We start from the raw sequence: 24,880 nt of genomic DNA on the forward strand, positions 1-24,880 counted from the left end.
TCCAGCTCCCGCGCCGACCCCTCCTCCTTCTCCGTCCTTCCAAACCCAGTGAAACCTGTGTGACTTCCGTGACTGAAGCCCCTTGGACAGCTGTAGCTATTACTGAAGGCCCTGGCGATAAATAAATCAAACAGCTCCATTTACTGTGCCGTTATTTATCAGTGCAGATTTAATCTATAGAGGTAAGTCCCTGCGGGGGGGGGGGGGGGATGTCGACGCCGTCCCGGGGCCGGGGCCCGGGCCGGGCGGACGCCCCGGCGGAGCGCGCCGCCTCTGGGCCAAGTGGCTTTAGCGTAGTCGCTATGGCAACAGCGGCTGCCGGCGGGGGAGCGGCGGGCGCGCCTCCGCCCGCCAGAAGCCGGCGGCAGCGGGCGAGCGGGCGGGCGGCCGGCGGCGGCTCCGCTCAACTTCGGCGAAGGGGCGGTGTTGAGGCGGCGTTGCCCCGGCGCGGCGCGGCCGCTCGCTCGCCTCAGCGTCGTCGGCGGGACGGGAGCGGGTGGCCGCGGTAAGGAGGAGGGGACGCCGCTGCCGGCGGCGGGCGGGGTGTTGTGGCCGTGGGGCGCCCGGCGGGACGGAGGTGGTGCCAAGCGGAGGGGGCCGCTGCGTTTCCCGGCCCTTGCCGCGAGGAGCCCGGGGTCGGGGTTTCCCCGGAGGGCGGCTCTCCGGGCAGTTTCGGCGTTTGCCGCCGGTGTGGTTATCGCTGCCCGGCCCGAGAGGCTCCTGTGAGGGAGCGGCGGCCGCGTGCTGCCCGCCCTCCGCCGGGGCAGCGCCGTTCGAGCCGACGGCCGCCCGGGGCCCCGGGCCGTGAGGCGCGGAGCTGGGGTGGGCGACGCTGGGAGGTGGAGGCGCAGGGCGAGGGAGAGAAACAGCGACCCTGCTTTAACGACTTCAGAAAGTCCGAATTCCGTGAATTACGTTCATTTCTTGCAAGTATCGGCTCAGCTGCAGATTAGGAAACCCCACAAAGCTCTCAAGTTTTGGAGGGATTTTTAAACGGGTACCGAAGTCTGCCCAAGTTGAGAGGTGTCACCTTTTGACGGGTATCTTGTAGAGGTACTGGACCAAGCCCTGACAGCTCAAAAGCACTGCTGTAAGCCCAGCTGTTATCCCTCGTCACCAGGGCTAATCCATACCCTAGTGTGGGTTTAAGCTTGCTATGCCAGTTTAGAGGGCTTGACTCCAAGCCACGTCCTCTTTCTGGTACCCTCTTCGCTCACTGTGGGTCTGTCTGTCCGCACAAGCAGCGGGAGCGCCGCTGCCAAAGGTGAGGCGGGATGGGTGGGCAGGGAAGGGGGACGAGGTGCTCCGACAGCTCTCCCAGGCTGGGCTCGGACACGGCACCGCGGGGCTGCCTGCATGGATAAACACTGGGTAACTGGTTATGTAAAGAACAGGCAGCCAAGGAGGAGAGCGTGGTTTATGCTGCCTCGTGTTTATGCCACTCTTGTTTAAGATCTCTCAGATGAGACACTTGCCCTACTAAGTGACTTCAGTGTGGAAGTCCAACGTGTAGTAACGCCAGCGTGGTACCGCTAAGGTCAGTCAGATAGCTTTGGAGTTATGGCAGTGTAACTGAGAATAGACTACACTGTACACCTCTTAATGCTAACACATTAATTAAAATCCATCTCAAGACAGCGCTCCTCACTGCTTGTATGGCTGCTCTCTGTGGATGGGCCGTACGTGGGTCATACAGCTATTGCAGGAAGAAAAACATGAGCTTTCCCAGAGCTGTGTGGGTTGCTCCCTATGCTGTATGTGATCTCTACAAAGAGAGGCTTAAGTTTTCAAACTGTAAACTTAGCATTCTTCTTTTGGGTGCTTATTTTAAAACAATGTGTATTTTTAAGTAAGTCCTGTCACAAGGACCAAACTTTAACACTGGTCCTAGTATTCTCCGGAACAGGGAAAACTCCCACATAGGCTAATAGTTCTGCAGAACAGTGAGACTTTGGGGATCTCCAGTAGATATACTTTCCGATAGATACTGTAACCAGGGTTCAGTACTGAATAGAAATGTACAGGCATCTGTTAAAATGCATTCTCACCTTATGATGCAATGAGTTACTCCAGCTTTCACAGAAGAATCAGTCCTCAATCTGGATGAAGAATGCACATCTCACCCACCCATTTTCACAGCACTTAAGTCTGATCTACGCCACAATATATGAATAAAAGAACAAACTTCAGTGGACCTGACAACAGGTGAAATATGCTTTTGGGTCTGAGTTTAAAGCTCTTACTTTATATAATTCTATAGATATAAGTATCTGCAGTGAATTACAGTATTAGAAACTCCAGTTTGTGACATTACTGCCCCTTTAATAATGTTGTGTAGTTACAATGACAGTAGAATAGAGAAAGATGAGCTGGGGATCTCTGAGTTTTAATTTTGAAAGCCTTTTGTGTTGGAGCCTTCCATCAGATGCTATTGCTGCTTTATTGCAGCAATGCTTTTTTTTGTGGTTTCAGTAGTTTTTAATAACAGGAAAGCTATGTGTCTGTGTTACCTTCTGAAGTCTCATTTACATGGCTGAATGAATGGTGAAGAATACTTTAGGTCCCTCTGTCCTGACTGGAAACCTGGCTTTGTAGTCTGCAGAGATCAAAGTAAGATACAGAATTGAAGGTGTGTTTGTTCCACCACAGCAAGATCTGAGCAAAATATAGGAGTTTTAATAACAAGTTAGGCAAACAGAGAAAATCAGTGTGTTTTAACTTCCTGACTTCAGTAGGTTTAGGTAACAGTTGTGTATGATAGAGTATTTTTATAGTTGCTATTAGAAAATATTGTTTAAAGCATGAGTGGGAATTTGGCATGAAAATAGTCCTGTTTCTTAGCAGATGGAACTCATTTGCTCTGATAAGTAGACAAACTGTAAAATGCTACTCTGCTTCATAAGCAGATTTGAGTAACACCCACCCTTTTGCTTCTGCAGATAACACAAAGATTATCTTCTGTAGAGAGTCCCAGCCATTAGTAGAGCTCTAGGCTATTGGGCCCTTCCTTCACTTTTTCTTTAAGATCTGTAGACTGGATTTTCATCTGAAGTTAATCAACACAGCTCTTTTATTTATTTCAGCAAGGCAAATCTGTTTTATATTAGTGCAGCTCTACTGTAGATCGTGAAGCTGTACCAGTTAGGTATTTTTCAATCACTAGCCAAAACATGAGGAGAAAAGGTAGCTGATCTTTCTCATTCATACCTGAGCTTAGAGCCCAGTTCATGCTGGTTTACCCCTCTTGCAATCCAAGTACAGATGTAAAATGCATCAGATAGACATGTTTTCTAAAAGATTGAAGCTCTAAGAATGTATTACAAACTACACAAATGCTGGGGAGCCAAGAGCAGTATTTTTCATGTGTTCTCAATTTTAAAGAGTTTCTTTACAAAAAATCTTTGGAGGGCTACTAGCTGTAGAAAATGTGACATACCCCTGTATACCATAACCGTTGTGGTATTTTCAGAAGGCCACTCAAGCTTTCCTTTGGTAGAAGTGGTACCATTTTAGTATCTCTTTTGTCTTGCAGCACCTTGTGATACGCTCTGACTGTCCTTCTGTTATGCTACCTAGCGGTGATTTTTACAGTCGTGCACATTTGCAAATAGCTTAAGTGACTTGTAACTCTCTGTGGCAATTACACCAGGCAAAAAGCCAGCCCATTTCTATAATGCTGAGAATGCAAGATCTGCTGGAGAAAAACTGATACAGAAATCAGACTGTATGCTGAACGGCATTATGCTTCTCACACGTTTTTGAGAGTGCTTGTCACTGAGAAGCAGACCTGGGCAGCAGCAGGAGCTGTCAGCCTGCAGCAGGCTGGTTGCACCGTGAGCACAGCCCTGCTAGAGGCAGACAGGCATTACCTGGCACGCAAGGGCCTGCTGGGTGCCACAGTGCCCTGTCATGGTTAGGTCACTCTTAGACACCGCTGTGAGGCCCTTTTTGCTGTCCTGAAACACCTGCAGCCATGAAGACTTAACAATAAATAATGTTTCATTTAAAGTGTTGGCTTGATCCCCTACACTTCTGTTCCTCAAAACTCCTTGCTACTTCTAACAGGGTCATGTCCCTGGATATATTTTAACCACTTTTAATTATTTTTTTTTTGTCCAGAAATAGCATGTGTCCATCACAACAAGAAAATCTGTAGGCTCATAAAGCGAAACACAAGTTCTCTGCTGTGGTCTATAAGCAGACCCCTGAGTGTCCCCAAGAGTTCTCTCTCTTTACTGTGCAGGTCAGAATGAGGAATGCTGCTGTATTAATATCATGATATTTGCATTGCTTTTAAGTTTCTTGATTGAAAAGCTCTATCTACTGCTTTTTCAGCATTAATTGCCTCATAGCAACTTTGGGAGATAGATGTCTGAGGTTATGATGATTTCCACTGAGATTACAATCACATGGCAAGTAACTGTAAACACCATAGACTTCCAGTCACTAAACAAGAAGGGAGATTCCAGACAGATAGGAAGTAGGATTCTTTGGGCCCTGGTAAAGTAAAAGTCTCTGTATGGAGAGGATAATGGTAAGTAACTGCAGAAAAGCAGCGTAGAACAGAGAACAGGGATTCTTTTACAAAACTATGATGGACTATATAAATAAAATTGAGAAGGTGTTGGCAGCAGTTTCTTAATTAGAACTTGCTAAGATTCTTTGTTTGGAACAAAATTAAGATATCTTTATCACAGGAGAAATAGAATTTGGGGTTCATTTATGATGCTGTTGCTACTTAATGCTACTTCATGCAGGTATAGCGAGCAGCATAGCCATGACTACAAATTCTGCCTAAGAAGCTGGTTAAATGTTGTATCAGTTAGCATGTACAGACTTCATAGATTGGTGTAGCCAAACCAGCTTTAATTTACCTATGAGTTGCAGTCCAGGGAGGTACTAGATACCCTTTGCTATCGGAAGGACACTGGACTTTTCTGGATAATGTAAGCCAAACTTTACTAAAGAAGCAAACCAAAAAAAAAAAAAAAAAAAAAAAAGTTTAATATGCTCCGCAGTTTCACATCATCTGTTTTCCTTGTGACTGCATGTCTTTTAAAAAGTACAATTATGAGCACAATTTGGGAATGGAGCTTGTCCCACTTCTTTTAGAAATAATTTTCCTTGTTTGTTCCCCTCTGATCTGGCATGGGTGGAAAAAGGTTGAGTGGGTATCTTGCATGAACAAATTCTGTCTCTGTGTTCTCTGACCATAGTAGTAAGGAACTACCACCCACAAGAAGGGAGGGAAGGCATTTCTCAGCTCCTCAGCCCAGTTTGTTGGTATGCTTTGCCTGGATAACAGTGGATTTCCTGGGACTCTATCTATAGCCAGCTGAGTGACAACATTTCCATTGACGTCACTGGACTTTGGATTAGGCTCCTACTTGTCCAACCCCTTAAGATTTTTCTCCTTCTGCTCTGACACAGCTACCATATCCCTAGGACTACTGAGAGTCACTAAGGATTGTCAGTAGTACTCCTGGACTGACAGACTGTGAAGGCAAAGGCAAGCCACAGGACTTACCCAACTGAGGATGTACCTTTATAAAGGATCCAACTGTATTCTGTCCCCGCCCAAATGCATGTTTCCCACATTCTGCCTACTCCTTTCCTGTCCAGGAGGGTGTTGGAAGCTGGGAACCAGGAAAAGGATCAATGGAAAGAGGATTTTTATATTCTCAGAAGTTCATCTTCTACAAGGCAAACAAGTCCTGCTGATTGACTCATGGTTTACCAGAAAGCAGCCCTGCTGTAACAAGTCTTAGCAAGTGGTGATCTAGCCTGCAAGAGCCTGAAGGAGACTGGTATCTGTGGGGTTATACGAACAGCCTCCACCTGGCCAAAGAACAGCCAGAGAGCAAGCTGTGGAAATATATTCCCTTTGTTAGTAAAAGAGCTGGGAAAGGCTGAAATCCTGTTTTAGGAAGGTGAAAAAACAAATAAGGCATATGAAGTTTGATATTTCCGATGATTCTTTGGTGCATTCATTGGAGCAAGAAGAGGAAATCACATGGGGAAATATGGGAGAATGTAAAAAAGCAAAAGATGAGGTGAAATTGTACAGAACAAGCCATGAGAAGAGAATGGAGAAAGCTATAAAGTACGTGAGGAGAAAAATGCAGGAATTGCTGACAATGTGGAGAACAAAAATGAGATCTGGAGAGAAGCAAAAAGCTTCTTTAGAACTAAAACTAACAGGAAACTTTTATATGAAAAAGTCTCAGAGGGACTTACTAGCAATCACTAAAAATTGAAGAAACCTCTCAGAGGCTCTGTGAGAGAGAGAGAGAAAGTGAGGTATTTCAGACCTTAACATAGTGTTGTGGTTTAACCCCAGCTGGCAACTAAGCACCAGGCAGCTGCTCACTCACTTCCCTCACAGTGGGATGGGGGAGAGAATCGGAAGGGTTAAAGTGAGAAAACTCGTTGGCTGAGATAAAGACAGTTTAATAGGTAAAGCAAAAGCTGTGTGCACAAGCAAAGCAAAACAAGGAATTCATTTACCATTTCCCATCAGCAGGCAGGTGTTCAGCCATCTCCAGGAAAGCAGGGCTCCATCACGCATACCAGTTACTTGGGAAGACAAACACCATCACTCCAAACATCCCCCTCCTTCCTTCTTCCCCCAGCTTTATATACTGATCATGACATCATATGGTATGGAATATCCTTTTGGTCAGTTGGGGTCAGCTGTCCCAGCTGTGTCTCCTCCCAACTTCTTGTGCACCCCCAGCCTGCTTGCTGGTAGGATGGGGTGAGAAGCAGAAAAGGCCTTGGCTCTATGCAAGTACTGCTCAGCAATAACGAAAACATCTCAGCATTATCAACACTGTTTTCAGCACAAATCAAAAATATATCCCCATACTAGCTACTATGAAGAAAATTAACTCTATCCCAGCCAAACCCAGCACACATAGATAAAGTAAATGTATGCTTAAAACTTTGTGATATGGTTGGTCAGACTTGCAATCAACAGTGTGAGGGGAAGGTTTGTCTTCTAGACAAAGGTCTAGGGTCAATGAGGCAAAAGTCTTGAAACCCATATCTGCTTCTGGAGTGAAACTTACATAAACCACTCTGAAATTTTGCTTGAATAACACCAGAGTAGTTCATCAACTGGATTATGTCAGCTCCCAGGATAGCCTCTTACAAGGAATCAGAAAATAGACTAATTGTACAACATAAAGATCTGTATTCAGATGGGGCAATATCTCTTTCTTTTAATAATTTTAACATGAATGCTTGCAAGTGTAACTTTGTCCTTTTTCCTAATAAGAAGGTCCAGCTGAAACTTTTGCCTTCCTTTAGTTGCCCACATCCTGCTGACAGTCCTTTGAGTCTTTCCTAACAGGAAAGCCATTTTGAGTCATTTAATGATTAGTCTGCATGTGAACTTTAAATTAAAAACAGCAGCTACAATTAATGGAGCCCACAGTATCTTCTGCAGGCTGCAAAGACCAGTAGTGGGAAGAGTAGTGGCTTGTCAAGCCTGCTAAATAGAGATGGCCAGTTTCCAGCTCTCAAAAGGAGGAGATGATGGATGAGAGATGGAGAAGGAAACAATCTTATACAAACAAGACTCCCTTAGGAACAGCTAGCACAAGCTGCCGGTGTGCATGAAATGCTTGCATGGGATTTTCCTTCATTTGAGAACAGGCCATTTCAACTGCAGGCTAGGTGCTTTTCTTAGTTTATACTCTTCTTTTGTGGAAGCAAATTTTTCAAGTAATGTATGGTAGACAAGTGGAAGCCCCATTCAGAGTCAGTGGTATTCATGTTCCCATATCAAAAGCAAATCTGCCTGTTACCAGTGCTTTATGAAAGCTCTGGGAAAGGGCAAAGCTCAGGTTCAGCAGGCCTTGCTCAGACCAGGTATCCAAAATATTTTTCTAATCGATGGTCCTCAACAATACTAGCGGTAGGTAAAACGGTTCTCCTCATGCAGAGCTACTTGCTTTGAGAGAGACCTGTGAGAGAAAAACATATAGGCAGTAAGAACAGCCCAGGACCATGTGAAAGCCAGGGCAGGTCAAATTAGAGCCCAGGTATCCTTGCTTTCTTTCCCAGTTCTGACCACTAAATTCCCTTCTTGCTCCTCTTCTAATGAAACAGCTGGTGAGCTAGGAATAGCTGGAAGGACATTCCGCAACTTCACAGTTACACTGCTTTATACTGATTTACCCCTAATGCCACTGAAGTCAGCAGAGTTAAACCAACATGAGACCAGGTCATAGCCAGAATAAGCGCAAAATAAGCTAACCCTTTGCTAGTAAAATACAGAAGGGCATGCTCACCTTCATCAGATGAAGGCGCAAATGGAAATAATAATGATACTTTAATTGGCCAGGTACCTGTAAAAGCTTATGAAAAATTGCTCGTCACATAAGCTGAAAAGAAACAGGAGACTTTTAAATAATTTACAACAGCTTGTGATCTGTTATGCTGCTCACTTTTGCTAGCAGGGCTCACCTATGCAATACATAAGGGGTGATAAGACCAAAGAAAAGGTCTTAAGTTTTAAGGATCTTCATCCTTAATAATGTGTAATGGTGAGTGGAGGCCACCATGTAGCAAGATCCAGGTACATGTTAGGATGGTGGGATTATGGCATTGAAGCTGTCAGCACGTGAGTTCATTCACGTGTCTTGGGCAAGTAAGTCAGCGGCAGACAGCCAGAGTGCTGTGTGGTGATTTGAGAGCTGTTAGCTGGAGTCACCCTAGTGATGAAAGCAAATGAAAGGACCTGCTGCTCCTCCTCCTACAGAGCACAGAAATGAGATAGGAACAGGATTACTTCCAGCAGCTGCTGACTATGGCTGCTATCATAAGGATAATCATAGCTGATACTCCAGGGCGAAAACAGTCACTACAGTGCTCTGTCACGTATAAGCATTGTAAACTAGCAAAATTGTTAATGTTTATACAGTCTCAGAAGAGTACCTGAGGCCTTACACACCTAGGTAGCTAGGTCTGTGGAAGTTTTCAGGCCTTTTATGTCTTTGTTCTGAAGAAACTGGTATTGCTGGGAGAGGTAGGGTATAGGACTAGAGAAACTAGTCCTTTGATGCAGCTTGTCAAACTTCCTGATTCTAGAAAAGCCTAAGCATTAGACCCTGAAATCATTTCAAACTTGGGACACTGTACAGACTGTCCAGGTTTTTGGAGCATGTTCCTTTAATGGTGTGACATATTTACATAATATGAACATTTCTGAAAGAGAACAAGGCTACATTCCAGCAAGTGATAAAGGCATGAAAGCAACTGAAGCATCCTTCTCACCTGGTGCAAACAGTGATGGTTTTCCAGGCACTGAAGGCAGAATCCTATTGACCATTGCTCTTCTAGGGAGTCTGGGAGCTCGTGGCTCTCAGTTCTAGAGGGAGTACTGGGTAGTTATGAGCTTCTGGTGATTTGCATTGTCACTAAAAGCTCTAGGCCCTAATATGACAGCTTAAATCAAAAGCATATTTTTCTCCCTTTTATGTCTCTCTTCATGTCTGTGTCTCAATAGTGAGGATTTGCTCAGGCCCTGCAGAATCAGGCTCTTTAGTCCACTGCCCTCATGTTAACTTTTGACGCCATGTCCTGACTGGGCTGCTGCCAAGAGTAGCCTTTTGGTAATCGTAGCTGCAACTATTGTTTGTGCCACCCCTTCTCCCTGGGGGCTAATGGAAGGGAGCAACAAGGCACGTAAGTGCGCTGTGTGAAGAAACAGATGCTGTTTTGCTCCTGTCCAGGTCCCTTGTGCCTGCTTTGGATTCCATTGTGTTTAAATACAAATACAATAGTTAATAACTTTGTTCCATGCATTGTTCTCTTGAAGTGACTACATGAAGGGATTGGCTGGGTGAGGAGTTAATTCCATCTTTTGCTGAGTTGATTGGTGCAGTTTGTTCTGCCTTCTAAGTGCTGGGTAACTCCCAGCAGCAGAAACCTCTCACTTGGAAGTAATAACAGTTTAAACCTTGGTATGCTGCTAGTTGCCTCTCAACCCAGCCTCAGTTCCCTTGGCACTGGCGGTAGCGCCTAAGGTGTGCTTTTCCAGCATAGTTAATAGTTGGACTTCAGCTTGTACAAGATGGTGTAGCCTCCGCTGCATGCAACAACACAATTACCACAGTTAAAGCTCTGCCTGGCCTTGTAACTAATGCAGCTATTGCTTCTGCCAGTACTACCTAAGTATGGGTGAGCTCTACCACCTATGTTACAGCAGCAGCAAAGCTACCCAGGTGCAGTGGGTTTGCGTGGCAATGTTTTGGTAGTGGGGAGGCTACAGAGGTGGCTTCTGTGACAAGCTGCTAGAAGCTTCCCCTATGTCTGACCAGAGCCAATGCCAGCCAGCTCCAAGTCAGAACTGCTGCTGGCCAAGGCCAAGCCCATTAGCAATGGTGGTAGCACCTCTGGGATAACAGATTTAAGAAGGGCGGGGGAGAAACAACCTGTGCAACACCAGAAGCAATCAGAAGAGAGGATTGGGAATATGTGAGAGGAGGAACTCTGCAGACCCCAAGGTCAGTGAAGAAGGAGGGGGAGGAGGTGCTCTAGGTGCTGGAGCAGAGATTCCCCTGAAGACCATGGTGAAGACCATGGTGAGGCAGGCTGTCCCCCTGCAGCCCAGGGAGGTTAATGGTGGAGCAGATATCCACCTGCAGCCTGTGGAGGACCCTATGCCAGAGCAGGTGGATGCCCCCAAAGGAGGCTGTGACCCCATAGGCAGCCCACGCTGGAGCAGGCTCCTGGCAGGACCTGCAGACCTGTGGACAGAGGAGCCCATGCTGGAGCAGGTTTGCTGGCAAGACTTGTGACCCCGTGGGGGACCCATGCTGGAGCAGTCTTTGCCTGAAGGACTGCACCCCGTGGAAGATATCCACGCTGGAGCAGTTTGTGAAGAACTGCAGCCTGTGGGAAGGACTCACATTGGAGAAGTTTATGGAGGACTGTCTCTGGTGGGAGGGACCCCACATTGGAGCAGGGGAAGAATGTGAGGAGTCCTCCCCCTGAGGAGGAAGGAGCGGCAGAAACAACGTGGGATGAACTGACCACAGCCCCCATTTTCCATCCCGCTGTGCTGCTGTGGGGTAGGAGGTAGAGAAAATCAGGAGTGAAGTTGAGCCAGGAAGAAGGGAGTGGTGGGGAGAAGGTGTTTTAAGATTTGGTTTTATTTCTCATTTTCCTATTCTGATTTGATTGGTAATAAACTAATTTCTTCAAGTCAAGTCTGTTTTGCCTGTGACGGTAATTGGTGAGTGATGGCTCCCTGTCCTTATCTTGACCCATGAGCCTTTTGTTATATTTTCTCTCCCCTGTCCAGCTGAGGAGGGGAGTGAGAGCAGCTTTGGTGGGCACCTGGGGTCCAGCCAGAGTCAACCCACCACAGCAGGTCACCTATCCAGCCTTCATCCCTAAGGATCTCCTGCTAGCTAGAATGTGGCTCCCAGCAATAGTTTGACTCCATGTGTTGAGTTTTTGCACGAAGGATTGCTGCAAGGTTGTCCCCTCCCATGAGTGTTCAGACAGGTAAGACCTAGCTCCAGCTCTTCTGTGTGGGCAGAATGCTTCCCCAGCCTAACCTGGAGGAGCAAGGTATCTTTATAACTTGACTTCAGACATAAGAACTGTGACTGTCATTTTAATTACATGGTGACTGGAAGTTCAAGGGAAACTGTGCCTCTTCACCCTTTGTCTCGCCCTCTGCCCAAGTTGGCTGCTACAGGTGAGATTTCTCAAGGTGCTCAGCACCGATCAGTTCTAAGTGGCTAATCCAGTAGCACTTTTAGGTGAACAACAGTCTTGAGGGATGTGTGGGGGAGAATGTTCTCGGCTGAGGTGTGTTGATGATGGCACTGTTCTTTTTCTCTCCCTCCCTACCCTCAACCCACCCCCAGTAAAGACACACAGAGCACTATGTCACTGGCTTCCTGGTTCAGGTGGAATGAGCCCCCAAACCGCATTTCCCAGAGGAACCCAACAGAAATGGTGGTTGAAACACTAATGATGGAGCTGAACTGGCAGACCAAGCAGGCAGAGAAGCAGCAGCGAGAGCGGGAAAATGAGTATCGCAAGATCAAGACTGGGGTGGACTACGGCTGGCTGGTCAGCTATCCAAAGCAGAGCTATGATATCAGCCCAGGAGAACGGCTGCAGCTGGAGGATATGTGTACCAAAATACATCCTTCCTACTGTGGGCCTGTCATACTCAGGTACAGTAAAAGATGTGATGATACAGGACTTTCCTTTCCCCCTCTCCTCTTTATGATATGTGAGGAGCAAGTGAGAGCTATTCGGACCAACAGAACCAAAACTTGGCATCCTTTATCATAAGTCGTGCTGAGACAGTGTCTTTGTGGAAGAAGGGAAATCTAATGTTTTAAGTCAGTTTAACATGGTATCGCTTCCTGCAAAAAGTTACTAAATGCCATTTCCCTCTGAGACTGGCTTGAGTACTTTATGCTGCTGAGTAGCCAGAGAAGCTTTATCTTGCCTGATGAGCAGTTATCATTTCAGTATTGTGATGGGTTTTGCTTCAGTCTTTAGAATCTTAGAGTAATTGAGGTTTAAAGGGACCTCTGGAGGTATGTGCTTGAATCTCCTACTTGGAGTGGGGCCAACTTCAAAGTTAGATCAGGTTGCTCAGGGCCTTGTCCTGTCCATTGTTGAGTATCTCTGAGGGAGGAGATGCCACAGCCTCTGAACAACCTGCTTTGGTGTTTCTCCACTCCCATTGGAGCCTTCCTTCCTTGATTCAAGCTGTCCAGCAGGTCTCTTGAGGCACTTGTCCCCAATGTCCAGACTAGCCAAAAGGTGCTACTGTGTTTTTCAGCCTGTGAGTCAGGTATTCCCAAAGAAAGGAGGGATTGCTTGCTTCTCCCTCCCTTGCTCTCCCTCCACACCCTTGACATGGAGTAGGATGCAGGTGGGGCGTGCAGTTGGCTTGAACAGCTAGGTGGTGCTTCTGCCTTCTGCAGTGTAGATGTAGACACAGCCTCTTGGACTTGCTGTTGAGCCTTTCAAGTGCTAGACATAGGATTGGTGCTTGCCAGCTGAATAGCCTTCTGTGAAAATGCCCTCAGAAATAGATCTAAGCCTGCTGTAGCATCCAGACTGGAAGGGAGGGAGGTGACTCTTCCTTTTGAGGGGGCTGTTTTAAGTTACTTGCACTTAGCACAGTGCAAGTGAGGAGTAGTGACTCTGAAGTCCACCTTAGCCAAAGCAAAGCTGAGAAATGGGCCTTCATAATCCACTTCCCCTGTTGCAACATGTTGTTCAATTGGGATTAGAAAAAAGACAGTGCTGGTAGGCCATATGCAATGGAGTTCTCAGCACTCTGCAGTCCCTCCCTGCATATGCTGGCACCTGTTTTCCCTTGAATAAGTGAATCTACAGCTCCTGAACTACAACTGTAAGAGGGCTGGAATAGCTGGTCCTCTGTCTTACAGTGGGGGTGGCCAGGAAAGGATGCCAAAGCTACCTCTCTAGCCCTCATCTTCCCTGGGGCTGAACCTTGGAAGCAAGCTGGCATAGGGCTTTGGCTCTTGCAAAGGTTGCCATGGTGGCAGAATCAGAGATTTGGGATCATTCAGTGGCCAAGTTCTCTCCAGTGAAAGTTTGCTGGGAACAGCACCTGCCTTGTATTTGTATAACTTCAAGCTATGCTGTAAACAAGCCGCTACAAACCCCTTGGGGTTCAGAGTTATCTTCACCATCCCCAGGGCCACTGAGCAAGGCCTGGCTGGCAAACAGGTTATTTCCATGAGAACAGGCTTCAGTCGCTGGAGTTGGGAGGCTCCAAGGCTCATAATCTCCTTCAGAAAAGAGTATTAAGCTGAGCCATATACATCTTGCTGCTGCTTTTTTTTTTTTTTTTTAACTGAGACAAATCATGCAAGATGCATGATTTCAGCACAGCATGTAGTGGTTGTTCGCTGTTGTTTGGGATTCAGCATACTGCTGACAGTAGATAAACATACTCAGCAACATTGGTGGGCTCTACATGGGCATAATGGAAAAGGATAAAACCATCCTCTTAAAAATCCTCTTATAAATTGCTATTATAGGCTATCACAAATTGTATTACAGTATAATTCAAGAAGTGGCATGTTTTTGTTTGTTCCATACTGTGGAGTTTGCATGGCTAGCAGAGCCACATTAAAAAAATGAGGCTTGCATAACCTTTGTTGGTTCAATTCCATAATTGAGAAGGGAATGTCATAGCCTCAAAAATGGCAGAACTGGATTGGGTCAAAGGTCTGTTTGATCTGATGTGCAATCTGTATGTGAGAGAGTGGCCAGTAGCATCAGTGTAAGGAAAAGAGAAAAGAACAAGGCAATCGAATACAACAGTATGAACAATTACAGTATCTTGTATATAGCCAAAACCAGCACAAGCCTCCAACTTACTGTGCCTTGTAACTTGGGAGACTTTTGGAGCCAGAAGTGGTCCTTCTGTCCATAACTGCCCTATGTGGCTTTTTCTTCCAGTATCTTGTTTAGATTGTGGGGTTTTGCTTTTCTTTTTTGAACACATGTAAACTTCAGCATTTGTGCCATCCTGTGGCAGAGTTCCACATCTGAACTACAACTCTGCTGTAGAAAACTGTATTTTGCTTGTCTTAAACTAATATGTAGTAGTTTTATTCGATAATCCCTTTGTCTTGTGCTGGAAATGTAACAGCTGACCCCTCTTCTCTTCTACCTCAGAGCCCTGTGGTTCAGAAATCTTCATTGCCGATGTGGAAACAATAAAAAAGAATGGGGCTTGCCATGCTAGGAGCTGAAAATGTACAGAAGAAAGAAGGAGCATGCAATCTAACTAAAAGACAGCCAAAATTGGCTAAATTCTCCTCTCAGAAAGTGAGATAACATGGAGATTTTAATAACTTCCCCAAAATTGCACAAGATTAGTATAATGTGAAGATTTCAGTTGAATTCCTATTTCCAGTGAATTACTTTAATCACAAGATCATTGCATTGCTGATGTTTCCTCTTGAATACTCTGTGACTTTCTATTATGCAGCAACTTCTAGAAAAATCTTCCACCAAAAAAAATATATGAGCTTGCATTTGGAAATTCAAATGCAGAACATGTACCTTACTGAAGGCCTTGGTTCTGTCTGAAATATTAAGCTTGATCCTTCCCCTTCCATCTTAGACATTTGAAGAGCTGAAGTCCTTTTCGATGTATTGGACAAGCACATTAATACTTAAATAACACAAGTAGCATGCGTCTTGCAAGACTGCAGAGTTTGTTTTGTTTGTGTCATGCAAGGTCTCCTTCTTTGTGAGATTCTGAGCTCAGAGTCAAAGCCAGAACAAAACATTTTTGTATGAGTTGTCAGAGATGTCACTTTATTCTCCAAAGGTCTAAATGATTATCCAAATTGTCCTTTTCTGTGGCTACAGTCACGTCTACTGAGAGGCTGAGTTTCTACAGATTTGCTTCTTTAGATGTGGAGGAGGCTGGAAAGGAGCACTTCATAAATGGGAGGTTTTTTTTCAGATCCAGTTTGCCTGTTTTGTATTTTGGGTCAATTGAAACTTTTCTTTGAGTCTCTTGAAATTCTGTAAGGATTCAAGTACACTGCAAATACCGTCAGGTATCTGGAGACTCTGATTCACCTCATACAAAGCAAGCTATTGCATTCAGGTGTAATTTAGCTTTAGGTTACTGGGTTGGAGATCGCTGACTACATTTAAAATTAAATCCTGGAGCCATCTGAAGGAAGTGACAGTGATTTTGGCAAGGCCCTTAGTACCTAACTGCCATGGATAAACTGTACGAGTAGACTAGTAGCTTGCTAATACAGAATGCTAGATTTTTGCCATCTTTACTCAGAGCTTTAGCTCTAATCAGAGCTAGTTGTGGTCTGTTTCATTTCTTTGAAACAGTGGGTTTCTGTCCTCCTCTGCCCAGAGAGAAACAAACAAAACCCCCTAATATGGAAATGTAAATCTGCATTTTGGTGATCTTAGATGTTATTAATACCACAGGCTAAGGACTATAATTTTCTAAGGATTGTATATAGCTGAAGTGGACTTCCTAGTATGCTTGAATGTAAGACAAATGACTAAAATCAGAAATGGGTTTATTTACAATTATGAGCTTAAGTTTGAGGTGATATGACATGAATGTTGCAGTTAAGTGTGAATGCCATAGTCCTCTGGGAGTCAAATAGCCGTCTGTAGCAAAGCTGGTCATAGCTTTACAATATAACCAGAATTCCTGCTCAAAATATAGATTCAGGAGTCAGCAGCTAATTATTAGCCCTAAGCACCCCACATTTTCGAATGACTAAATCTACTTAGAGCTCCCAGTTCAGACAGGCACTCAGGAATACACTGAACTATAAGCATATTAAGTCCACGGACTTCCATTGGATTTAACAGGTCTTTAAAGTTCAGGCTGTACTTAGGAAACCTACTGAACTGGGGACCTACAGAATAACATAGGCAGGTGACAGCACTTTAAAAAAAGCAGTGCCAGTATGAGCCAAGTGCAGCCAGATTCTTCAAATCTAATGCCCATATAAGGAAATAGAAGTGTCACAATTTAAAGAACAAATTTGTTTGAACTGTGATTAAAACACAGCCTGGACTGGGGGATGTGCTCATCCTTATGTGTGCATATACATGCTCCCCAGGCTTCTGTGCTGGTTCCAGGTGAGTTTTGTTGACAGTCACGTCTAAGACTGGGTGACTTGCATAATATATTACAGGTTAGCTACCAGTAGTATCATAACTTGTTTCACAAATAAGATAGATAGATATACTTTTCCAGTGAGTAAGGAAACCCTATTGAGGGATTTCTAGATATGGTTGTGCAGTTGCCTAGTTTGAAACTATTCCATGCAAAAGTGTAAGGGTGTTAACCTGTGCTAGAAGATAGGTGCACCTCATGCAATTTTGTGTGCTTAACTGCACTAAGCAGCTTTGTGTGGAGTTTGTTTCCCAGGATAGAAGCCCATATTCCTTGATTCCAGTGGTTTTACTGTTTTATATGTTGCTTGTTTTGTGCAGAGAGCAGACTGCTGGATCATCCAGCACGTCAACTGGCTTCCATTGTAACTGGGGAAGATGGCTTCAATTATGCGTAGGTGGCTGCAGCAAACATCATCTATTTTCTGACACACAGACTGGTTTAGCTAGACCACAGCCCCTGATAACCTGTCCATCCTTTCTGCTGAGAAATATTTGTGTCATACACACCTCTTGGACTTCATACGTGGGCTGTCCCTTACACAAACATGCTGGTACTGAAGTTAGGTGGGCATTAATAAAGGGGTAAAGTTAGCTCATCCTATTAGGGGAGAGGAAAGGGCCCCCTTTCCCTTCTCCATCTGAATAAGAGTGGCCTTTCTTTGGGTGACTGGCAGACAGTCTATTGGATTGCTTTCTCTTTGTTTCTTAGACCTGCTCAAATCCATATGAAGTATTTTTTGTGTTGGTCCTGAAAAGTCAGAGGTAAATCTTAACAGCAAAAGCAGAGTTCACAAAATAACTCTTGCTGCCCTAGCTAAGGAGAGTGCAAACAGGCAGATAGCCATGAAGGTGGAAAGTTACACTGATTTTAGAAAACTATTTCAGCTAGATTCGTTGGGAGTGTTAGAGGCATCAGCATTAGAGCTCTGTGTTCAGGGGGTAAATTTGCTGTCGTACCACCCATTTTCTCTCTTGTTCCCAGAGCCAGTCACTGGTCCAGTAATAGCCTGACACATGCTGCTACCTGCTCTGGAGGCACAATTCAGCAGTATGACACACAGCCTCTAAAACCAGAGGCAGTGATGAGGCCTTTTTGGGTGCACAATTGCCAATACAAAAGAAGAGGATGTCCTGATAGATATATATAAAATGACAGCATCTCTCTTTAAAATACAGATGGAGATAAAATAATGGAATGACTCATTCCGTTCAGCTCTGCAATAGAAGTCCTTTGAAGGTGCCTTCCCTGGTATAATAATGATGTTGCAAAGACTTGGGTTTCGATGGACTTATCTGTCTATGATTCTGACTAGGATAAAGTGTATTTATTGTGAAAACTTGTATTTTTTGCTCTTTGGTAACGCAACTGAAGTGCTGCCTCAGAAGGCAGAAAGGATGTTTGCAATGTACAGCAAATCTGTTACCGCTGTTATGCGCTAACCCTCAGCAAGACCTAGTCACTTGCTCTTACAGGCTCTGCACAATTTGGTTTAGCATCATTGTGTAAGTACTTATGTACCAGCGTGAACTACAGTGCCTCAGAGGCTTTTTGCACCCAAATGTTCAAAGTTTAGAGGTTTTGGGGGGGGGGGGGGGGGGGGGGGGGGGATGAAGGGAGATTAGGAATTCATCCAAAGCAACTGAAATGGTTAAGGAACATCGTGGTGACTCTGGTAGGTTTTGCATCAAACTCCTTTAGCTTGACCGTGAAAGGGACTGGTGCTTCTGCTGATACTGAGTTCCCTCAGCATGCAATATTGGTGTCTCCACAGCTGTACATGTAGCTGCCAATACTTGGTGTGAAAGAAGCACACTGAAATATCTGGGATACGGCATGATGTTAAGATATATGTCCAATACCAGGCCTCCACAGTAAGAGTCAAAAGGCATAAATGTACAAAGAGTCTTCTTGTTTTATCTCTGGTTTTCCTTCTGTCCTTATTATCTTGGGTACCCTTTGGTACACCATTAAGCAGTGCAATTCCATACTGCACTAAACTCCTTGTTACATTCCCAGGGCTTATAAAAAAAAAAAAAACCAAGAGGCAAGATCTTTTCTATCAGCTTCTGCTGTATTAGGCTTATTTAAATGCAATCCTACTGTTTTCCATCCTCATTCAGTTCTGTTGGAGAAAAATATCAAAATGCTTACAGACCTTATACACTTTAGCTTCCATTAAGTACAAATACCTGGATTTTAGTGAAGTTCTAGTTTAGCTCTATGTCTGCTTGTAGATATAATTTTTATGTTAAGAACTGAATATTTATTAGAAGAGTAGCCATATTACCATCTGTCATAAATGCATACTACTATGGAACAACTACAATATCTGTGCGTTTGAGCCTTGGGAGTGGATCCCACACTCTCCAGGCTGGGAACCAAATCACCCAACAAGGTGTCAGGAATGGTATGTTCTCTTCTTGGCCCAGCCAGTGAGCCACTCAGTGACTTCAAGAAAACTATCCTGCTCTGCATCTCATCTTCTTCACCTGCGAAATAAACAGTGGTAATTCTTCCCTGGTATTAAACTAGCTTAATAAACATCAAAAAAGCATTTTGAGCTCTTTGCTGAGAAAGCACTGGATTAATTCACAGTTGTCTAATTAGATACAGCATCATGCTGCCAATGAAGGTATTATCAGCTGAGCCAGTCCATTATCCTACAGAAATCCAGAGGAAGATGAAATACCGCTTCCGTGAAATTTAAATATTGAGAGCCTACCAAACATACAACAAAAAAGAGTTTTACAGGATTTTTGGTTGTCTAGTAGCCATTGGGTAATGCTATGGGAAACAAGAATTGGAAACAGGGAAAGTCTAGTGAGGCTTTCCCTGGTTTATCATCAGCTTCTGGTAAGCAGCAGTTCAGGGACTATTTGAGCAAGGATTTGCATTTGGACAATCACGTTTAATCAGCAGTGATAGGGACATTTTCTACAAACTTGTCTCATCATTTTGTTTCTTAAGCTATTGATAGCACTGAGTTCTGATTTAATAGGTGTTGTGTGAAAAGAGCACTTCCTTCTGTTCCAAACTTGCCACCTTCTAGTTTTGTTTGGTGCTCCCTATTATTTCTTGTGCTTATGAGAAACGGTGATTCATTGCTTCCTTACATTCTCTGGCTTGCTTCTGATTTGAGACCTTGAGCATATCTTTATGGCCCCTCCCTGTTGTTCTCTTCAGTCCAGGGAGTCCCATTATGCAGGAGAGGGCAAGTTCCAAGCCTAGCACAGTGACTTGGCAGCAATCCGTAATTTGATGTTTTTAATCAAAACTGTGCCTTGACTGTGCTTTCAGATTCCGGCAACTCATTGCTGAATATGAACCAGAAGCGCAGGAAGTATCCAGGCTCTTCCGCTCTGTCCTGCAGGAAGCTGCTGAGAAGATCAAAGAGGAGGAAGAGGCCAAGAAGCTTGCCAGGCAATGGAACACAAAGAACAAAACCAGCCTCTCCTTAACAACATTTAAATCTCGGTCCAGGATTTCCCCATTTATCAGTGACATCAAGACCATCTCTGAGGATGTGGAGCGGGGCACCCAGCCCACCAGGAGGGTTTGGAGCATGCCAGAATTTCGGAATGCCAAGGATTACTGACTCTATACTAAATAAGGTTTTTAGACGGTGATCTTTCAAAATCCCAGTTAACCCTTTTTTAGCTCTACTGTTTCTTCTTTGTTCCAGCTCTCTCTTCCTGCCTGTCTCCCTCTTGGAAGCCGTGTCCATACTAACTACTGCTGATGCCCATGGTGTGTAACACAATTTATTACCAAACATGCTAGCCTTTCCTTTAATTTAGTAGCTATTCAGTAACCTTAAGGACAAGGCTCACTTACTGTCTCATTCTTATTACTGCTTTCTTGTGGAAAATGAACTAGTTTTGTGATGTCTGTCGTCCCCCCCCCCCCCCCCCCAGCCTGGATGTAGTTATCTATGAAAGCTTTTGGCCCAAGCTAGTGAGAGCTGCTGGCTGGACCGATCTTGCTGAAAGCAAGACAGCCACTTACATGAGTAAGGCTTACAGGATCAGGCCTGTGAGTTAAAGCTCATATCTGATTTGGAACTTCCTTTTCCAACTAATAACCTTCCTCAGTGCTACAAGAAACTTCATAGGTAACTCAGCACTGCTCTTGATCAGCTTTTTGCTGACAATTCACAATCTAACCTGAGTAGAAACAGACCCAAGTTTTTGAGAAGAAAGACCAATATTATTCCACAGCAACCAGTTTACGCATGCTCAGGTTTCTTGAGTATTTTCTCTTTTGTGCAGGCAGAACCCCCTGAATCTTGCACCTGCAGAGTAGATAGAAATATAACAACCTGCTGCGTAGATATACAGGCGCATACACCAGTGCTGCGGCAAATGCTCTTCTTGGTCCTCAGTGCTCTGTGTTGCTGAGGTAAGTGCTCCGCCCCACATCCCAGTAATAAGTCAGTGGGCTAAAATTAATGTTTTTGGCTAAGCCTGAAAGAGTACTAAAGAATAGTATCAATGTACAGAGAAGGGTGAAGGGAATCAGCATTCATCTGCAGGGCTCTTTGTACAGCTGCAATAGTTGAGATCATTTTAATAAGCTGCTGCTGTGAGTGACTGAAGGGCTCCGGCAGATGAAGGTTTGTTCTCTCAGTCTTCTCTCATGAGCGCTCAGAAGAGAGCTTTCCATATCACAGGCTGTTGGCCAGTGAGTTGATACTATTACAAAAGAATCTTTGGTGCAAACTGAGTAGCTTGTAGGACAGCATGGTTCTGCTGAGACCTTGAAGAAACAGGAAAATGCCACAGAGGAAAAGCTACTAGGGCCCTAACTCAGCATCAGTAGGGAGAGCTCTCACCAGCAAAGGAAATAGAATGGCACACTCCGAAAGTCATGGGTCCTGTAGAGAAGCCAAGGGCGAGGATGCTTTGTAGTGACCAATGGGAGATGGGTAAGGAAGAGAGGGATTTCCCTGTATGACTGGCTTTTGGGGAATCATGCCAGTGGTGTATAGCCTCCTGGAGGACCCTGTAGCTTTGTTGTTTCTTTTGTCTGTTTCCAAGTCTTTTCCCTGGGGATCTTTGCAGCAACATGTGGGTACTGCAGCCAAGATAAAACCCTTTGAGGCTGTGCCACCTCCAGGAAGAATTCCAGTACATGTAATCTATCCCAGAGTAGAAATGTGCAGTTTCTTCCAGAGATGGGGGAGGGTAGCATAAAACAAAGATCAAGATCAAACCCTTAAGAGCTCTCTAAAACTGTGGGATTCTGGCTCTTCCTTTCTCCCCTCTCAGCTATCTAAGATTGAAGACAAGGCTTTCTTACTAGCACCAAGCTGTAGTTTCTAAGTCCCTTGGTAAACAGTGCTGCCAGCAGCCCTCCTAGGGACAGAAAGCAGAAGCTCACTTTTAATCAAAAACTCAGGGCTTCCAGATACAGCATCCAGTTTGGGATGGGCTATTTCAACTCTAGGTCAATGAGGGAGAGTTTAAAGTCTTCTGACAATCAGCTTGGTGTTTTTCAGCTGTATGTCCTTGCGAAGTAATGTGATTGTGTATATGAAGTAAAAACAAAGGCTTTACACACTTAGCATAGCCTTAGCTGTCTAGAAGATGTGGGATCTCTAGCAAAGGGATCACCACAACTGGCAGAACAATTCTTGTTTGGAAAAAAGCTAACCATATTTTTTTAATATATTTACAAACCACTGTATGGTACTGAAGGCTGATATGAGTTCACGAATTTCATGCTACAGCTCTGTTATTTTATTTGCACTCACGTTCTATTTGACACCTTCAGTATTGACTGTATTGATGCAATATTTGATGGACTGCTGAGAGAGATGGGACATTCAGACACACTGACATAAAGCTCTTTGTTACAGTACAGTGTCTGTAATGTGCTCACTCTTTCTTAAGGAGAATCAGGAGTAACTAACTTCCCTACACCAATGTACAAAGCCAAGGAAATCACCTAAAGGGGTGTTCGCACTGTCACAGCAGCCTGTGATCATACTGTGTCCCTCATTAACAACCTCCAGCTAGCAGATACCATTCTTGTTTAACAGCCAGCAAAGGGAGACAAATCTGACCTTTGGTCAAAGCCATGTATGTTATGGAGGCCAGGCTGTGGCAGTGCCTGCAACAGCTATTTTGCCTCAACTTACCTATCATTTCTCCACAATAAAATGTAACCCAAACTTTTAAACAGTATCATTCTCCCTGTACCTCTTCTGCAAGTTACACTGCGCTCTCAGTAGTATCTGATCATAAAGGGGTATTGAGATACCAAGCTATGAGGTTTCTGTTCTTACTACATGCTATCTAGTACTCTTAAAGGTATAGAAGTAGTACCATGTTTGCCTGTAGCCAGCTGCTTGGAGACTGACTGTGACCTTCTGCATTGTGTATGCACCAGCAGGTACTGAAGCAGAGCTGGGGAAGTGGTTAAGATGCATGACTGCCACGCTGTGCTTGTGGTGTTCATTTTTCTTAGGAATGCTGTAGACCGAACCATAAAAGATCCTTTGGTCACAGCATGCAGCAACAACTACCCACTCATGCTTGCCTTGTCCTAATTCCACATTTTGTGTGGCTAAATTAGCATTTTAGTTCAAATCAGGAGCATGCAACTCCTGATTGTCCCTAGCTACTGTGCTATGGTCCATGGCACTGGGCAGGCATACTGGGCAAACTAGATTGCTTTTGGATGAAGCTAACCCATATGATCGATTGCAGCTGGCTTATAGATCATAAAGTTGGACTAATGCTGGTCTGAAGTAAACCCTCATGAAACTTGTGTAGTGTGAACATCAGGTCCTCACCTACAACTGTCTGACTCCACAGCTCTGCTCCTCCTGGGCTGCCCTATTTGCTAGTGTGAAAAAAAAAAAAAAACCAAAAAAACAAACCAACCCAAAAACACCCACATTTCTACACAGCCCTGATAAGACTCTCTGATCTGTTCTTAGCCCCTCCCAAGAGCTAGTCCAGTGTCTTAACTCTTCAAGAAGAATAAAAAGTGAAATAGGAGCACAACATAATTAACAAACAAGTGAACTGAATAAGAATAATTCTAAATCCTCAATCACTCTCTCAAAACTGAGCAAGGATTTTGGTATAAGCCCAGAGCATCATGGTTGCCCCACTGCTGATAGTGTTATGCTGGCCAAAGGACACCGTTACATCCAGGAAAAAGCAGTCCTAGACTTACTATACATTCTAAAAAGTAACGGCAACGCCTCTATAGCAGCTCAGCTGCACTGCTCAGCTTCAAGGGGCTAACACTCAGAGTCACTACTCGCCTGACAGAGACTACGCAGCCTGGCTTCTATGCCTTCTGCAGATGAGCCTGGCCCACAGGCTGTGGTAGCCAGCAAAGGTGTGCAGGAGGTGAGGTTCCTCACCCATATCAGCATATAGTTCAGACAGCTATCACACCATGGGGAATTGGAGTAAGCTTCGCAGTAAATACTTGTCTGCTGAGATTGCACTGTTTATACATTTCATCATGGAACCTCAGAGAATTAAAGCAAAGCTGTGAAATATAAAACAATTTTTTGTACTTGTTGTCTGTAATTAAAGATCTCCTGAAATATAATCTGTCCACATCTAGCCAAACACAACAGCTGTTTCACTGCCCTACCATGCACTGTGTATGTATCAAAGGAGGAAGGTAGGAATGGTAAAGGCACTTGATCTAAACAAAAAAAGCCATCCTCTCTCTACAGGCTACAAATGCAGCCACCTACGTTCTATCTTGATACCTCTACAAACAGATCCCAAGATTTAAAATGATAAATAACCAGGATTAAACTACTAGAAAGGTCTGAAATTCTCTAAAGCTAAGTGGTTTACAGATACAACCTTGAATTGAAGTCTTCATCAACGTGTTTCCAAGCACGTCTCACATTAACCAGTATTGCCATGAAATGAGAAGATATAAGTGACAAAATGGATGTTTTGTCTCCAGATACTTGAGTCACTCCTGTTGATTCTGTACCTGATCCTGGGTACTAGAACATCTTAATATTAGCAGATGGCCCCAGATGGCTCAGGGCTCCCCGTGCTAAGCACTGTACATGTAAAGCACGCATATGTTAAACAAAAGGAAGTGATTTTTTCCCCATACGAAGTATTACTGAAGTATGGAATGCATCGCTCGGCAGATTCTGGAGATCAGATGAGTGGTTCCAAAAGGGGACTGACT

At 44.4% G+C, this 24,880-nt stretch overlaps 1 protein-coding gene across 2 annotated transcripts; it reads left to right on the top strand.

The window, feature by feature from the left end:
- Positions 1-348: 348 nt before the first annotated feature.
- On the top strand, positions 349-24,226 carry RD3 (RD3 regulator of GUCY2D). 2 transcript variants are annotated; one of them, XM_030034523.2, is made up of 3 exons: positions 349-505; positions 11,889-12,203; positions 19,997-24,226. In XM_030034523.2, exons 2-3 carry the CDS (start codon positions 11,908-11,910, stop codon positions 20,292-20,294), a joined length of 594 nt encoding a protein of 197 aa, XP_029890383.1. In that variant the 5' UTR covers positions 349-505; positions 11,889-11,907; the 3' UTR covers positions 20,295-24,226. The 2 variants fall into 2 exon arrangements, with proteins under 2 accessions (XP_029890383.1, XP_029890384.1); XM_030034524.1 differs by lacking the exon at positions 349-505 and adding an exon at positions 1,156-1,264.
- The last annotated feature ends 654 nt before the right edge of the window (positions 24,227-24,880 follow it).

This window comes from Aquila chrysaetos, chromosome 13, assembly GCF_900496995.4.
Source record: "Aquila chrysaetos chrysaetos chromosome 13, bAquChr1.4, whole genome shotgun sequence".
In the NCBI taxonomy this organism is placed as follows: Eukaryota; Metazoa; Chordata; class Aves; order Accipitriformes; family Accipitridae; genus Aquila; species Aquila chrysaetos.

Bases quoted from the DNA above. Each gene is read 5' to 3' on its own strand.
- RD3 (XM_030034523.2), top strand. From the start codon at position 11,908: ATGTCACTGGCTTCCTGGTTCAGGTGGAATGAGCCCCCAAACCGCATT. The intron at 12,204-19,996 runs GTACAGTAAAAG...CTGTGCTTTCAG, and splicing joins TGTGGGCCTGTCATACTCAG to ATTCCGGCAACTCATTGCTG.